Source organism: Polypterus senegalus, chromosome 3, assembly GCF_016835505.1.
Source record: "Polypterus senegalus isolate Bchr_013 chromosome 3, ASM1683550v1, whole genome shotgun sequence".
In the NCBI taxonomy this organism is placed as follows: domain Eukaryota; kingdom Metazoa; phylum Chordata; class Cladistia; order Polypteriformes; family Polypteridae; genus Polypterus; species Polypterus senegalus.
The window spans coordinates 175,810,888-175,829,558 of NC_053156.1; the positions used below are offsets into that span (position 1 = coordinate 175,810,888).

At 37.1% G+C, this 18,671-nt stretch overlaps 1 protein-coding gene across 1 annotated transcript in view; it reads right to left on the bottom strand.

Annotated features, from left to right (window-relative positions):
- Positions 1-18,671, bottom strand: part of pgbd5 (piggyBac transposable element derived 5) — a 210,023-nt gene that overhangs the window by 77,271 nt on the left and 114,081 nt on the right. The window contains exon 3 of the mRNA XM_039748227.1: positions 5,722-5,856. Coding sequence (XP_039604161.1) covers positions 5,722-5,856 — 135 coding nt within the window. The remainder of the gene's footprint in view (positions 1-5,721; positions 5,857-18,671) is intronic.

The following is an 18,671-nucleotide window of genomic DNA, read 5'->3' on the forward strand; positions in this document are numbered from 1 at the left end:
GCAAAAGTCTTTGCGTTTTTTTTTCTCTTGCCCCACAGACATTATATGGGGATGGTCACCAAATCTTTTTCATTGTGGCAATCCTTTTTATTGCAATGGAAAACCTATTACGTCTCGCGAGAAACAGATTTAACCACGCCCTGGGCTGGAAATAAAGGACAAAGAGTAGATGACAAAGTAGAACATGGTAAAGAATTCAAAAATGTTGGCGCAGTACACATTGCACAGCAGATTAGAGATAATGGCAGGACGAAAATTCAAAAGTCTCAAAAAAAGGATAGGAAAGATCACATTAGCGCAAACAAACAGAAATTATTACTCAGTGAAATAATGGAACAGCGAAAAGAGATTGAATGTGTTGTTCGGATTTAAACTTAAAGTCGGAGACTTGTAGATCGTCTAATTCGTGTTGCCAGTGAGAATCAAAAGATTCCAAAAAAGTTGTTGCGGTATGAAATCCCGTGAGATGGAGACTTTTAACACGAGATTCTTTCAAGTCACACCCTATTTACAACTATTTTCAAATAAGACCACGATTATCTAACCTCAGCCATGTGAATGCTTTTGTCAGACACACTTTCTGCGCTCTCAACTCTTATAAATTTTATCAGGACAATAATTTAATACATTCTAGATGACACGTCAGTGACTAAGTGACGAAGAAAAAGCATGGACAAACATTTGAGAAAGTCATTTTATTTATTAGAGAGAAAGAAACGATATTCACTCACGGGCAGTTATACGTTGCATTGTCACAATATAAGTCCAAACACAGAATCAAAATTCAACTTGATCTTGAAGAAAAGTTAATTCCAAATATTGTTTTTACAAAAGTTTTAAAGTAAAAGTGAAAATAATGCATATGTACAATTCCCATGAAAATAACAATCTCTTTAAATTGTATATCCGGTTAACCAAACCGAGGGTGAGCGAAGCAAGCAGGGGGTGGGGACCCTAGTACATAGTGTATATACTTTGTGTATATATATATATATATATATATATATATATATATATATATATATATATATATATATTAGTATAAAACTTTTACAAAAAATTTAGAGAGAGAGAGAGAGTGATTGGGAGCATGCACTGATATAGCACATTGCCGCACCCACCACACGACAAACCACCTCAGGATCCCAAATTCCCAGATACAGTCGAGCAATGGGTGACACCTCAGCAACACACTAGTTTGAATGGGGTGGAACAGTGAGAGGATTTTTACAATGGCTGGAGTGCCAATCCTGCCACCAACCCCTGCGTTTTCCTTGTAAGTTGGAGGATCTGCTTGCAGGGCTTGATGCAGGTTAAGATCACACCCAGGATTGAGCAATTGCATGTTAAGGGACTTTAAGATAAAAAAAAAATTAATATTCTTTGCCAAAAAGTAAAACAGGCAAAGGGTAAATAAAGTATTGTTACTGAGACAGAAAAAGGTTCTGTCTAAAATAGACCAGGGGCCTCATGCATAACACCGTGCGTAGAATTCACACTCTAACATGGCATGCGGACAAAAGCGGAAATCTGCTTACGCACAAAAAAACAAGATGCATAAATCTGTGCATTCGCCAGCTTCCACTTTCTTCCGCTCCATAAGTTCTGGTCAGCGTGAAATGTAACGCACATGCGTACGCCTGCTTTCCTGCCCAAACTCCTCCAAGGATTACGTCTCTTTGAATATGCAAATCAATATAAATAGCCCTTAAGATCAGCCTTCTGTGAAAAGGCAATAGCAAAAGCATGAAGGAAAATAGAAGAATTTCAGCGAATACCAAGTGAAGGCAAGGAAAAACATACTATTTGTTGGTTTAAATAGTGGTATAAACAACAAAAGGAAGTTGATCGAGTGACATAGAGTGTCGGAAGAACTCGAAAGCTCAAATTCACAAAGTCGCACAGTGCCCAAAATAAAAAAGTTTTCAGATATCAAAGTCGCCGTGAAAAGGCGAGTCGTAGCCCACCATTTGAGTGTCATATGAAAGCTTATTAGGGTACAGAGAAAAAAAAAGGCAGTGGGAAAAAAGCATGAAATGTCAACTTTAATCACAAAATTTCCACTTTAATCAAGTACTGTAGTTTATTTTGCCATTAAAGTAGAACATCATAAACTTCATCTTAAAATCATTTAATTTACTAGTTTCTCAAATGCCATCATAACTAAAGTAGCACGTTAAATGCTTTATTTTGTATTTGATCTTCTATGTGGTCTATGTGTGTGAATCACTACGTGCTTCTGGGCTTTCTCTTCCTCCGACAGGACACAGAATCCATTACATTCGTAATATTACAGCTCTCTAAATAATTAAAATACTGAGATGTATATGTGATATCATTTTCATGATGATAGGAGTTAAAGCATGTTATTAAACATGGAAACACGGTGGCACAGTGATTGTTCATGTCTTACGCAAGATGCTTGTTGCGCCATACACAACCTTCGATGAAATAGTTTATTGTAGCAGTACTGTCTTTTTCAAATGTACTAACCTCCAATTCCTGTCCTTCCTTTTCTTTCTCCAAATACCCAATTGCCACACAATCAGCTCTGTAATAGACTTTAAGCCATTTAAGCCATCTGTAAGCTTAGAGCGCCAATTCTTCAATTAAGGAACATTGAAATATCTTCGTAGTACATGTTTAATTATTCTATCCATCTATCCTTCCAGTTTCACGCTAGCACCAGCAAGAATACAGAGCAAGGCAGGAACAATTCATAAACAGATTGTGGTACCGTGTCCTCACATGTTAATTATTAACAATATACAGTAATCCCTCCTCGATCGTGGGGTTGCGTTCCAGAACCCCCTGTGATAGATGAAAATCTGCGAAGTAGAAACCATATATGTATGGTTATTTTTATATATTTTAAGCCCTTATAAACTCTCCCACACTGTTAACATTATTGGAGCCCTCTAGACATGAAATAACACCCTTTAGTCAAAAGTTTAAACTGTGCTCCATGACAAGACAGAGATGACAGTTCTTTCTCATAATTAAAAGAATGCAAACATATCTTCTCTTCAAAGCAGTGCCGTCAGGAGCAGAGAATGTCACAGAGAGAGAATGAGATAAAAGCAAACAATCAAAAAATCAATACGTGCTTTTAAGTATGCCGAAGCACCGCGATAAAGCGGCATTTTGTACAGGAGCATCCGTATCCTCTAGGCAAACAGCCTCTGTGCAAACAGCCCCTCTGCTCACACCCCCTCCATCAGGCGCAGAGAATGTCAGAGAGGGTAGGAGAGAGAAAAGCAAACAATCAAGCACCGCGTGGGAAGCATATCTTATATCATTGAGGAGTTTTAGTTAATATGTAATACTTGCTCTGATTGGGTAGCTTCTAAGCCATCCGCCAATAGCGTCCCTTGTATAAAATCAACTGGGCAAACAAACTGAGGAAGCATGTGCCATAAATTAAAAGACCCATTGTCCACAGAAAGCCGCGAACCAGTGAAAAATCCATGATATATATTTAGATATGCTTACATTTAAAATCCGCGATAGAGTGAAGCCGCAAAAGTCGAAGTGCGATATAGCGAGGGATTACTGTAGATTATTTAAATGAAGTTAAAGTTTCATCTGTATATTATAATAAACATATATTGCTACATTTCATCTTAAAAATGATATTGTCATCATATGTAAATACGCACTTTATAACGTGGCTCAGATTGTGCAATATTATAACTGTAGTGCAAGTTTACAGTGAGGTAATTGTACTAATAAGTACAAACAGTTCTACAAGGAGCACTTGATGGACTGATTGAGTGCGTTTATAGTTCTTGGGATGAAACTGTTTCTGAACCACGAGGTCCGTACAGGAAAGGCTCTGTAGCGTTTGCCGTATGAGAGCAGTCCAATAAACAGCATGGCCGAGGCAGCATGTGCTTGATGCTGTATACTGATAATTCTCTTTCTGCTTTCCGCTGCTGTGATTCCTCACTCAGATACAATGATATAAATACTCTGTGTGGTGCAGTGAGAATAACATGGCAAAAGATTATCCGCTGTGGCAACCCCTAACGGGAGCAGCTGAAAGAAGAAGAAGATGGTGCAATGAGAGTAACAACGCTAAAGCAGCTATTGTATTTAGAATATTTTGACCATTCTGTGCACCATTATATTGTTACAGGTTAATTACATTCAGATGCATTAAACTAATAAACAATATGCGGTTAATTTCACTGTATTTATAAGGCTGCGGATGTGGATCTAAAAAAGAAAGGGTAACCACACAGGAATAGTAGCACTGCTTTGACGCTGGGTGCTGCCAGTCTGCAAAACCGAGCGCAGAACTTGCGTACGCCATGTTATGAGCTACCGTGGAAATGTGTGTGGCTTTATGCCAAGTTTAAGTTTTATACATCGCGATTTGAACGTGGAAACGTTCTTATGCACCATTTTTGTGCGTACGCACCGTTTATACATGAGGCCCCAGGAGATTAAAAAATAAGGAACAGTTCTAAACCAGAAAGTATATGTAACTAGAGAACAAAATCAAAATCATGAGGCAAATAAATCATTGATCAAAAAAATAAATCACAGTTCTACCAGTTACTAAGAATTCTTTTCCCTAACTAACAGCAATTCGTTGAAAAAACCTTGATGCAACACCATGCATGCTACCACCTTATATAGTTGTGATGTGATGAGATAACACATTACACGCCTACTTAGTCATTAATAGTAAACAACAAGGCCACCACCATGAAACAGGTGCTGAATAAGGAAAGAAAATAATGTTTAAAACTAAATAATACCATTGCAATATTGGGAAATATAAAAAATTCAGAAAAAATGAGAATTCATAAGAAAGGCAGTAAATCCATCCATTCATTCATTAACCAACCCGCTATATGCCAACCACAGGGTCACGGGGGTCTGCTGGAGCCAATCCCAGCCAACACAGGGCACAAGGCAGGAAACAAACCCCGGGCAGGTCGCCAGCCCACCACAGAGAAATGCAGTAAATGATAGATTTTTTTTTCCAGCAGTAAAGAGTTAAAGAATCAGTTTTACATTATGGATTAATTTTAAGGCAGCTCTTTTCATATCTTGCCTATTTCATCCATTTATCACTCAATATGATGGCATTAACAGAAGCAACAAAGGATCAATTAAAGCTGTTATTACAAATCTGAAAAACTAAGACTACTAAAATGTTTTTTGATACCCGGCATATAAGCTGTTTTAAAAAAAAACCCAAGACACAATTTTTCCACTCATCATTAAATGAAAATCTACAAAGAAACAACAATGGTTAGTTTTATGGCTGCAATATTCAGTATTGCCGCCTCAAAGACTAAGACCTGAGTATAAATTCTCTTTGCAATATGCATGTTCTCCTTAAATCTGTGTGGGTTTTCACCTGGTCCTTATAAAGATGTGCTTGTTAGGCTAATAGGCTGTGTTGAGGGAGTGTGACTACGTGCAGGAATGTAACATGTGGTAAACTGGAGGACCACATTCAGGGTTGGTTCCCTAGTGGAGGTCAAAGCTCTCCAGATATGCTCCAGTCCCCATAATCTTAACACAAACTAGGAACAAAGGATGGATGCACCTTTTACATCTTACTGTGCTTCCAAGAGGCCAGAAAATAATAGTACAAATGCACACATCCTGAAAAATGCCTCAAATATTAATTTATTACACATCTAGAAAATATCACAATATAATTATTTGTACAGTAAGTTTATATCTGCACCACAACAATACCTGACAAATAAAGCCTGTCGCCGTGCACTGCCGTACCCACAGACTAAATTTCCTCTTTTTCCTTTTCCTTAATTCCCGTTCTGTACATGTTGTAATGAAAACTGGATCCTCATCAATCAATGGTTCATGTAGCACCTGAAAAAAAAAATCAAAATATGATGAACTTTTTCAAACAACAATTGTTCATTCTTCTGTCAAAAAAATCAAAAAATCATTTATGCTCCATAAAGAATAATTTGTTATATAAATGAACTATAGAAAATAAAATGAATGATCCATTTATCCACACATTTATTTATTGAAACCTAATCCTCAAGTTACAGTATGGTGTGAAGCTGCAGCCTGTTCATCAATGGGAGCAACTCTAGAGTTCACAAGTGAGCATAATCGTACTTAATGTCAGAGATAACAGTTTTTTGCTAGGTACTTCCATGTTTTCCCATTTCTGGATTTTCTTCTAGTCGTTTGATTGTTATTATTTTTTATCATTATGACTGTGATGTCATCCTGGTGACATTTTGCTTGTGTGATTTGGTCCATTTTGCATTGTTTGTCATGGGGCAAGCCATAATGCTTAAAGCAACAGCACTTTGTTTCTGATTTCAATGTTTGTTTTTTTTCTGTATAATTGGCTTTTTACTGTGTTTCTGACTTTTTAACTTTCTGCCTATGCCAGAATGCACACCTGCTCACTTTTTTCAATATACTCTGTACTGTTCGCGTCCTTGGTGTTTGAACCGGAAACCAAACAACAGTCAAACTCTACTTAACAAAAGATTGATTCATAGAGTCAGGAGATGGTGCCTTTCTAGTATTTTATTTCAATTTTATAAAATTAGAGTGAAACTGAAAAGAAGCTAATTACAAATAATTACTGATTTAAATAAACAAAATAACTTTGCTCTATGCAATTATCCAATTAACTTAAAATAATAGTTACAAGCTTGCTTCGATGGGACTAACACTGACTAATCGTGAAACATGCTGTCTAACTACTGACTTATCCATCCATCCATTTTCCAACCTGCTGAATCCGAACACAGGGTGACGGGGTTCTGCTGGAGCCAATCCCAGCTAACACAGGGCACAAGGCAGGAACCAATCCTGGGCAGGGTGCCAACCCACCGCAGACTACTGACTTAATGTAATTCTATTTCCACTTCCTTACAACTATTTACATGAATATTCATAAGGTTATATTAATATTCCTTTGAACAACAAACAGCTATTCTGCGAGGCAGAACATACTCATTTCCCAGTATTATTTCCTGCATAAATACAGCATTTTTGGTTTAGGCCTGCACCTTATCATAGACCTGAACATGTATATACTATCTCAAGGCTAGTGAGACAGAATTTTAATATAAAGTAACCAGAAAAGAAGACATCTTTGCAAAGAAAAGCTAAGTTTCTAAACCTAGGATCAGTCATAATGCTTAATCAAAACATAAAGGAACTAAATCATAGTTAATTAATAAACTGGAGTTTAAAATGAAGAAAGCATACACCAACAACCTTTCACAGCCCGCAAATGGCTATGATTAATGTTTATACAGTTGTGTTGTTGATGTCACATGCAGCACACTTCCAGTCATGCTTGCTTACTAATGCTGTAGCAATAGATACAAAATGGTTTTAACTTATACCAAGAAGATGTGGCGTTGAAAAAGACAAAAATAATTTAACATTGTCAAATTCTGTTTTTTCATGGTATAACCAAAGGTTATACCCTGTTTCTCTTTAAACCTATGTGTACTTATAATTATATTTGATCCCCAATTCACTTATTTTCAAATGTAATAGGAAATCTGGAATTCCCTGACAAAAACCCACAGAAAGACATTATATAGTGAATCATTGTCATGTAAGTATCCTAGGGTGACCATATTCTCACCTTTAAAACTTTTTATTATGTAGACCTTAGCAGTGTCTCATATCCCATACTCTTACCACAGTGTTAGAGCAGAGCTATGTAACATATTGGTGAGGCTTCAACTGGAATGTTGTGTGCAGTTTTGGTCTCCAATCTCCATATTACAACAGAGACATACTAGCATCAGAAAATGTATAGAAAAGAGTGACTGATTCCAGAACTGCCTTGAGGAAAGACTGAAACGTTTTAGTTTAAGAAAGCAACGATTGGGAGGTGACATGACTGAAGTGTCTAAAATAATCAAGGGAATTAGTAGAGGGGATCCTGGATGTTACTTTAAAATACACTCTTTGAAAAGAACATAGAGACACTATTGGAAGTTTGTTAATGGTAAATTTCACACAACTGACTGATTTTCTTCATACAAAGAACCATAGAAAAAGGAAATTACTAAGTAACGAGGTATGGAATATTGTGTTAAGGATTTTCAAAAAATTACTTGAATTCCTGGAGGAGAAATTAGGTGAAAAAGATTTTTTATCATCACAATTGTTCTAATATTCTAATACTCTAGGATTTCTACAGGGTGTTTAGCATGGACCAGCCTCTTTGCTTGGGCTAACACGCCCAAGGTAATACAGTTATATGCTTCAATAGTGTCTTTGGGCTATGGAATATGTAACTGATAGGTAACAGTTTGTAAGGGTCCAGGACTGTGCACTGCTTTACAATGTGGTCTCCTGGAAGAGCACCACTAGTGCTAGAGAAAGCTGATCAGGAATGCCAACTGCAATGTAAGACTTATATTAGACTCATTACTGATGTTGTCACTGAAGAGGATGATAATAAACTTAGATTTTGACCTTTGGTTCCCATAGTCAAAATAAACTATTGATGACTATAATGTCATGAAAAACTGTGAGATGTGCTTCCAAGACAAGAGTGTACCTTACAAATTTCTGGATTCATCACAGAACAGTGACCAGTCCCACACCCATAAGTTCACTTGGGCTATCTGCCCTCCTCCACTTTAAGGAAATCTGCTTCATTTGGCGAAAGGGCTGGCACCATACAAGCATGTTTATTTTTCCTTTTACCTGAGGGTAAGCCTACTGTTTTAATAAAATAATGAATTTTATGAATTCACCTTATGCCTCAGTATGCACAGTACCTCAGGGTAGACAGCTCCTGCTGTATTTATAAAAATATATTTTGTTGCCAGCAATGTTATGCTCAAAGATATGATTAAAAATGTGCGTCTCTGAAGTATTCTCACAGTAGCACTGTTACTATGGGCAACAGGCATGTCTAAGTGGCAAAAAGTGAATGTAAAACTGTTTTGTAATTCAATGGTATCAGAAAGTCTGTGGTTGCACTTCAGTAAAGCATTCATTTCCAGCTATGGTACTTGATACAAATACAGATGTCACATAAATCTTGTTAAGATGAAGACTGAATAATTAATTATTTCAAAACTCATTTACGTCCTGTTCCTTCTATCTGTTCCAAGAACTCATTTTTGTTTTATCTCCCAAAAAATAGGGTTCTCAATCCTTTTTTAAACACACTTTAATCTTAGCTTGAGTAAACTGAAGATAGTAAATTGTCCAACCATTGTAAACTAATGCTGCTGTGCATTTAAGCTAGTAGCCTTCCTGCCTATGCTCTTCCTAATGCTGATGGCCATTGATATACGGTCTTCTTCTTCTTTTGGCACAGTAGATTTAGAAAATGCAAATGGCTATATTTACCATTTTTGCCCATCAAAGTGAAAACATGTTTTCAGAAACATTTACACATTTATTAAAAATCAAAAGCTCATATCTCTCCTTGCATTGGCATAGAAATACATCATAAGAAGAATAAATGAAGAAGAATAAATACTGAACTATAAATTAAGAAATATTTATATATATATACAGTATATACATACATACATACAGTTCGCTGATGACACTGCTATTGTGGGCTGCATCAGGAGTGGGCAGGAGGAGGAGTATAGGAACCTAATCAAGGACTTTGTTAAATGGTGCGACTCAAACCACTTACACCTGAACACCAGCAAAACCAAGGAGCTGGTGGTGGATTTTAGGAGACCCAGGCCCCTCCTGGACCCCGTGATCATCAGAGGTGACTGTGTGTAGAACATTTTTCGGCCACAGACCTCTTTACCAAAAACTTTTAAAACCGTCGCCCCCCTAGTCATTTACTTTACTTACTCAAATTAATAAATTTGTACAGTACTCGATATTAAATATTTCACTAGATATCAAACATTTCATTTTAATCACTTATAATTAATGACTGAAAAAGACAAAAGGACTACAGAATATGGCATTATCTTGTGCAACATTTAATATCGAAACGTGCACTAACAAAAATTAAAGCAAAAAATGCGAGCAGAGTGTTTTTTTTACATTTTCGACATTTAGGAAAAAAATATGTAAATTCAAAATAAGTACAAAAAGTCCATCTGTACTGTCTGCATTTCTTTTTTGTTTCAGTCATATTATTATCTGAAGAAATAAAAACTTTTATTAAAAAAACAATTTTCACAGCCCCTGTGATAAAAAAAAGCAATAAAGTATGTACTTACTTGAAACAGAAGATTTTTGTTCAAACTCGAATAAATAAACTGTGTCCTCTGATTTTCTTTTTGGTAGTACTGCTCCTCAATAAATAATTATATTCAAAGTTCAAATCACAAATAAGTCATGTCACATCAAAGCGTTTTATGAAAGCATGACAGTACAAGACTGATAGATTCTGCTAATATCGAATATCCGTCTTCTCGTCCCACCGCGAGCAAGTCCGGACATGCAATGGTTATTCATGTCCGCACTTGCTTTGATACGTTCAATAAGACAATGCACAGATATGTTTGTGCTACATGTACTTTCATGCATTCTTACGTGTGAATCTTTTAATGACACATTTTACTTTTTCGTTCGCAAGTTTGGTATGTAATGTTTTTTTTTATCAAAAAAGTGTTTTTTTAAATTATTTTACTTCTTAATTAGGTACCTATTGGAATCATACATATTTTGAAGTAACAAACAAATAGCAGTAGGAAGGGGGTCTATTTTTGCTATCATCGACCCCCAAATTATTTTATTGAAACTATCGACCCCTTGAAAGTTCAAATCGACTCCAGGGGGTCGATATCAACCACTTTGGGAACTCTTGGTGTAGAGGGTACAGACCTATAAATACCTGAGAAATTCCCGGGTAATTCCCAGGAAATTCCCAGTGGGAATGCAGCTGGATGATAAATTGGACTGGACTGCCAATACTGATGCTCTGTGCAAGAGAGGACAGAGCCGACTATACTTCCTTAAAAGGCTGGCATCCTTCAACATCTGCAATAAGATGCTGTAGATGTTCTATCAGACGGTTGTGGCAAGTGCCCTCTTGTACACAGTGGTGTGCTGGGGAGGCAGCATAAAGAAGAGGGACGCCTCATGCCTGGACAAACTGGTGAGGAATGCAGGCTCTATGGTAGGCATGGAGCTGGACAGTTTGACATCCGTGGCAGAGTGACGGGCGCTGAGCAGGCTCCTCTCAATCGTGGAGAATCCACTGCATCCACTGAACAGCATCATCTCCAGACAGAGGAGCAGCTTCAGAGACATACTGCTGTCACTATCCTGCTCCACTGACAGACTGAGGAGATCGTTCCTCCCCACACTATGCGACTTTTCAATTCCACCCAGGTTAAATGTTAACATTATACAATGTTTTTGTCTGTTATACCTGCATTTTTATCACTCTTTAATATTGTTTTTTTTAGGATGCTGCTGCTGCAGTATGTGAATTTCCCCTTGGGATTAATAAAGTATCTATCTATCTATCATATTATATATATGTCCTTATAAAAAAGAACTTGGATTGCAAATACAAATCAATGTGAACTGTGTGAGCCAATACTGGTTAACCTGCCAGCAATAAGGACACCTGAGTAAACAGCCAACAATTATAAAAGATTCTGACTTTATTTAAACGTAGTCTACTTAAGCCTTTAAACCCTGGACTCTAAATCCCACGTTAAACACACTCTTGTGTATATTTTTAAACATCTGCTATAGATTGGTTTAAAATTCTGTATCTTTACTGACTTGAACTTTGTATCTTTTAGATCATTCTTTTAGAATCTTAAACAGATTGTTACAGATACTTTGTTTTCAATGTATTAGACCCGAGGTAATTAGGATCCGAATGGACAAATAGCTGAGTAAGTCACCCACTTATTAGTTATTCTTATAATCACTGTTAATTTGACACGAAGTGAAGCCTTTCAGACCCCTGTGACCCTGTATTCGGATTCAGCGGGTTAGAAAATAGATGGATGGATGGATGGTGAAGCCTTTACATTGGGATGCATGATGCTCAGAAAAAAATAGTAGAGCAGAGCAAGAGAGAGAAGAGTGAGGAGAGCAAAGAAGGGAGCAACAAAAGAAAGAAGAACCCAAAAGAAATTTGCAAAACCTCTGTGAACTGAACAACAATCTGAAGCAACTACGCCACCAGACTTTAAATGACTCCTCTTTCATCACCTTGATTTTCTGCAGAAGTATTTTTAATAAGACGCCTTTTCCAAATAATTTCCTAACCTTTTAAGACTTTTTTACATTTCCTACCTTAACTACCATCCATTTTACTGTGTTTTTATTAATAATATTGATTTTATACTGTTTGGGTCACGGTATATTGTTAAGAGCACCTGGTGTGGGTAATGGCCAGATTCCTACAGGGGTTAGCAGCTGAGAAGAGCTGCCTTCAGAAGAAAGCAGTGTAGTGGGCACCTGTGTTGGTAATTGGTAGCTCGGGTCTGGAGACAACCATTTGCTCTGCTTGTTCACAACTACTAAGTGTCTCTTTGCTTGAGGCAGGTGTCCACATAGTGGTCTATAAAGTAGTTACCTAACACAATATAGTAAACAATATAGTTGACATTATTTATAGTGTAGTATCTATAGTTTATATCTATAACACCAGGAGTTTTGATGGAGTGTAAGAATAGGCAGAAAAAAGAATTATACTGTTTATTTGTGTACGATTGGTAATATACCCAAAATATTAAACAAAATACAAATGTGAGAGCTACCTAACCATACAACCTGCCTAGATGTGACGTTTCAGGCAGCACTTAAACTTGTTACACTCGGTATTTTTGGTCAGCTTCCGTCAGGTTGTCATCTGAATAGGACCAATATGGCCACCAAGAGAGTGTTGGTCCTCTCAAAATGGAGAAATGGCAAAGGAGAGAGATACGGTGACCAAACATATACAAGTTCATGTCACATGTCATGGACCCATTGGGCATCGACTCCCCCGTTTCAATGATCAGTCCTAATCAGCCACAAACCAGAAGCAGACTTCTTACTTTTATCTCAGACTAGCTTTCCAGTTTATGGTCTATCTGGGAGGATGGCTTACGAAATGTCCTGTGTAGAGTTATAACAAAGCACCCTTGAAAAACCTGATAAGTATATATTGTAGATGCAAAGCCTTCCACCCTTCCCCACTCCAGTTTCTGGCATGTTAATGCTACCTGGCCTTATTTTTTCTTGAGGCTACCTGCATGTACAAGTTTTATCTGATAAAAACACTGACTTAAACTTAGACTTTATGAATTCAATTTAAAAAATTTTAAAACTATATGCTAGATATTATTATCTAATATGCTGCATTAGCATCACAAGGGCAGCACCCTTGTGCTTACTCTATATGATTACTGTATGTACGTAAATATTTTATGGCTGTGTACCTTACTACAAGAGCAATCACACCCATAGCAGAGCCCCATGCAATTCATTGAACTGAACAGAGTTAATGATAATGTGGAAATAAATAACTGAGGAATGAAATGGATGGATAGGTGATTAATATGTCCCAGACTACCATACAGTCATCCAAAACGATGCTGAAATGAAGAATAGGTGACACCACAGTTAGTAAAATCTGGTCCAATGAAGCTCCACACAAAATTGTACATTGTTCTAGTGAAAAGTGACTATCTCCTTGTCATTTGGTGAAGGACAATGGGCATAAACATATAAAGTCTGCAGAGAAGCTCTGTGACAAACTTGTCTTTCTTGTTTACTATGTAGCTAGGTTAGCCTCCAATTCACATTTAAAATTAAATAGAAGAAAATAAATACTTTACAACTGAATAACAGTGACAATTTTTTTTACGGAACAGTTTGAAGTGTAAGTGAAACAGAGGCAGAGATGACATAAATGGGAAGGGAACAGTGACTAAAAGACAGACGCTGGGTGAGGCATCAAAACCTAGCTAGTAATAAAGCAAACACGGGATCTCTATAAATAAATAAAAGTTGTTTTTTTTAAATGCTTGGAGGCATAAAGAAAACTCCTTGAATCAGAAAAAGCGAAAAAGGAGTTGCCTGAAACACTAAGGCAATACAAAGCACACAAGTGCCAATACAGATATTCAAAGAACAGAGCAAGAAAGTGAAACAATTTAAAGAGTCATAAAAAGTACAAAACACAAGCAAATACACTAACACTCACTAAATTGCCAAGCACATTCAAATTATCCACAAGGTACTGTGGGCTACCCTCTGCCTTTATAGGGATGATGGGCAAGTGGCCTCACCTATTGGGAAACCAGAACCACCCACAAAACACATAGGATATAACAATGGCTTTCATATATTAAAAACAAGGAATAATATAAATAATTGACAAAAGTAGCATTATCATAAATAAAAGACTCAAAAACGAACAAAAATAATATAGGACAGGAATCTGAACCCGTGCTGGGTCGGAGAACCCTGGCTAAAACATAACAACTGTATTCTTATGTTATATGAGAATGCTTTTATATTAAATAAAGTATCATTTATTTTATAGGAGTTACCATGGTGGCACACATCACAACTCCAGAGTTCGGGGTTCAAATCACTGTCTATGTGGGGTATGTGTGATATTCATTTTTGTGTGGGATTTTTTATCCAGCTTTCTTTCATATCTGAAAGATGTGTGTGTCAGACTCATCGGCAGCTCTAAATTACCCCTATGTGTGTGTACATTAACACACTCTGTGACTGACTGATCTCTTATCAAGTACCGATTCTGGCCTTGCCATGGTTGGCTAAGGTGTTCCACAACTCTGAACTGGAATAGGTGGATTCAGAAAATGATAAAGGATTTTGAAAAATTGGTTGATTTGAGATATGTAAATGAGTAGATCTGTTTATTACCAATTGAACAACCTTGCGTTTATTGTTATGTGTACATTGTGACTATGCTCATTGAAGCTCCGCAATGACTGATAACTACAACTGTGCTAACTTGACAGGTACAAACTCAAAGTAGTGAGGTTTCAGCCTTATTGAACAGCATCTTAATTTGTAAATAAAGCAACACCATTAGAAAAAGGAATATATTGGTTATTATTAAAGTATTTGTCAAAAATATTTACAAATTTGGCAAAATAACTAATCATGAATTAAATAAACATTCTGGAAGGTTTAAGAAAAAGATGAACCATGCAGGATAAAGACAAATCTTTATATATATAAAATCCAACATCTGTCTGTATGTCTGTCCGTCTTTTTACGAGAGAACTGCTTAATTGATTTAGATCTGTTTTTTTCTATAATTTGCTTGCACATGTTGATTTTGTGACTTCCCTCATTGCGCTAAGAATCATAGTTCGCTTGCTGGACCGATATATTCGTGCTAATCCAAGACAGAGGCTTCGGGGTGAGTGGAGGGGGAAGCGTGACGTCAGGAGTAGGGAGTCAGGCAGGGTCCTCCTTACTGTCCCGTTTCATTACTGGTACAGAGCCGAGGGGGACAGCTAGTTGCTAATAAAAGTAACAATCAAAAGGACTGTCTTTTTATCTTTCATGAATACAGTGTAAAGAAGGTTGCAGATGATCTGGCTACCTGGCCCAAGTGGTTTGTAGCACCTTTCCTGGATGGGAAGCCAGAATAATGCAAGAGCAATGAAGCAGGGTCTGTTAGGTTAATGCATTTCCACAGGACATTAAGTGACAGCACACGTCCAAGGATTGCTCTGGGTTGGAATTCCATGGGGCTGCATTAGAGTTGAAATTATGCTGCATATCCCTTTCATGGATCTCCAGAGCCATTGGTTGGGAAGTCTTTAGATTAGATTATTTTATTTATAAAAGCACATTTAAAACAACAGAGGTTGCGCCAAAGTGCTGTACAAAAAAGCATTAAAATAAACACAATACAGTTATGCAAAAGCAGATTAACCAATGATAACATCCACCACATTCCCATCATACACAGTGAAAGACAGAAGAAAACAAGTAGGTCTTAAGCCGACTTTTAAAAACCTTGAGAATGAAGACCTGATGTGTAGAAGCAAGTCATTCTAAAGCCTAGGAGCAACAACTGAAAAAGCTCGATCTCCCCTTGACTTAGCCAAGATCAGTCGTCCAGATGACCTCAGTGCTCTTGGTGGCACATAGGGGTGAAGGATGTCACAGATATAATTTTGGAGCGAAGCCATGCAAGGCTTTAAAAACAAACAACAAGATTTTAAAATCAATGCGACACTTCACCGGTAGCCAGTGGAGAGAGGACAAAATGGGGGAGATGTGATCCCTTTTTCTCGACCCAGTCAACAATCTAGCTGCATTGTTCTGAACCAGCTGAAGGAGCGACAGAGCAGATTTTGGCAGACCCACATATAAGGAATTACAATAATCAAGGCAAGATGTAATTAAGGCATGAATGACTGTTTCCAAATCCTTCTGTGATAGAAAGGATTTTAGATTAGAAATTTGCCCAAGTTGGTAAAAACTGGACTTTACTACTGTGGAGATTTGTTTCTCAAAACTTAGTGATAACTCAAACGTAGGTTTCTGACATCATTTTAAATCATTGCAAAGATTCTAAGTGCATGACGATTTCAACTGAAGATGTGGTAGGACCAAAAATAATGACTTCTGTTTTATTTTTGTTTAATTGCAAAAAAGTTTTTATTTAATATCCTCAACAATTTCAACAGCTTTTTTACAGAACTAACTGTGAGGTATAGCTGCGTATTATCAGCATAACAATGATACGCAACATCATGTTTATTAAAGCTGGCCCTCAAGGATAGAACCTTGAGAGACGCCTTGTGTTAGAGGAGCTGGCTGAGAGAAATTCCCATCTATGTTAACAGAAATAGGTCTTGCCTTTCAGGTAGGACACAAACCATTTCAGTGTACAGCCTTGAATGCCTACTTCATCCTCAAGCCGTTTTAACAGAACTCCATGGTCCACTGTGTCAAATGCCACACTGAGATCCAGCAAGACCAAGATTGCAGAAGAGCCAGAGTCCAGAGTTAATAGAATATCTTTTGTTACCTTCAGCAGAGCCGATTCAGTACTATGAAGTTTTTTAAAACCTGACTGAAACACATCACATACATTGTTAACTCTTGGTGGGTGAGACACCCCACCCTCATCTGTCTGACGCAGAAGTGTTTAGGGGAACTTTCGATATTCCAGAAATAATCCAAGGTCCACCTTTTTTCTCATTATTTTGGGGTAGCCTATTGTATTAAGGTACAACTGAAGCAAATAAAATGTGATTTTTTGGAAGTGAAATTGCTCTGCTTAGTTGTATCTGGGGGCTCTAGGATGTCCCCATTCAGTCACAATAGGAAGAATAAAAAAGTTCCAATACTTGGCTCCAAAAAAAAACAGTATGAACATGTCAAAACAGATCATGTCAATATATTGTTCATGAACAGCGTTGTTGTGCAATACTACACCAGGCATAAGCGTGGAGAATTGCAGAAATGACTCAGAAACAGTGAACAAACCTGGCAGAAACAAATCTTAAAAGAGCTAAAGCTGTTATTTTGTGAAAAGGTAACACAAGCTAGTAGTTGTTTGGAAGGTGTCAATACTTATGGAGGCAAAAGATTTAATGGGTTTCTGCTTAAAAAAAACTTAATCTGAAGCAATAGGATGAAATCCTGATGTCCATGCTGGTGAACAGATAGAGTTCAGCAAAATGTGAACTAAGCCACATTTCTGAATAGTCATTGGGTTGAAGGAGGGTAGAATGAAATCAGGCCAATCTTATCAACTGTAGCTCCTGGTATACAGTCATGGGCACATCGTGGAGTAGCTCCTGACAGTACTCCTCCTCTGGTGCAATTTAATTTTGAAGATTGACCGACACCCCTGAGTTTGTTTAAGTGTTCAATCAGTATCTTCTTCTCACAAGCCATATGCATATGCTGTTAGGCTAATTGTTATTTCTAAATTTTCACAGTGTGCCCTCTGAGAGACTTTCCACTTTAACAAGGCAAAAGCACATTGCTTCATGTACAGATAAAGCGTGGTTAGAACAATAAATTAACTGAAATATGATCAATGTAGGGTCAGCAATATGAGACTTTATATTCATTTCATGGTTGATTCATTTCTGCAGGTATATGATTTTGCTACTCAACTCCTCATACAGTAAATGTTTCCCACTTCATTTTCTTTTCATTCATATTTGGCTTCTGATTCAATTAAAATAACCACTAAGTGGCAATCTCATTTTATAAATGGACCTATCAGACTGATCACTGGGTTATTGTTGCTGATCTTCTGCAGATTTGCCTGCAGTGCTTTATAGTTAATTTATGAACAGCTTGGACTGTTTTGACAATATGAAGAGCTAATTTTATGCACCTTCTATTGTTATACTAAAAGGTTGCTTGAATTTCCTGTTGAGAACAGCCATGTGTTTTTATCCCTGCTGCCAGGCTCCTCAAATTGCTGACCACCAGCTGACCTGGTCAATATGTCTTCTTGTCTCTATCATGGTTTCCTCATGACAAACCATATTAAAAAAGGTCAAGCTGCAGTACACATTAAAAATGTAGTTTTTCTTTGTTGATATCTGTAAATGTTGAGCGGCTTAGCAATTTGCTGTTAATGCATTGAAAGTGTTGATTATTGTATACTGTTTTAGCCTGTGTTTGGAGAAGAGTGTTATAAAAATAAATTAAATTAAAAACCTAACATATTGCAATGTTTGAACTATATTCTCAGAAGATTAGGATATTACCAAGACGTTCCTGGG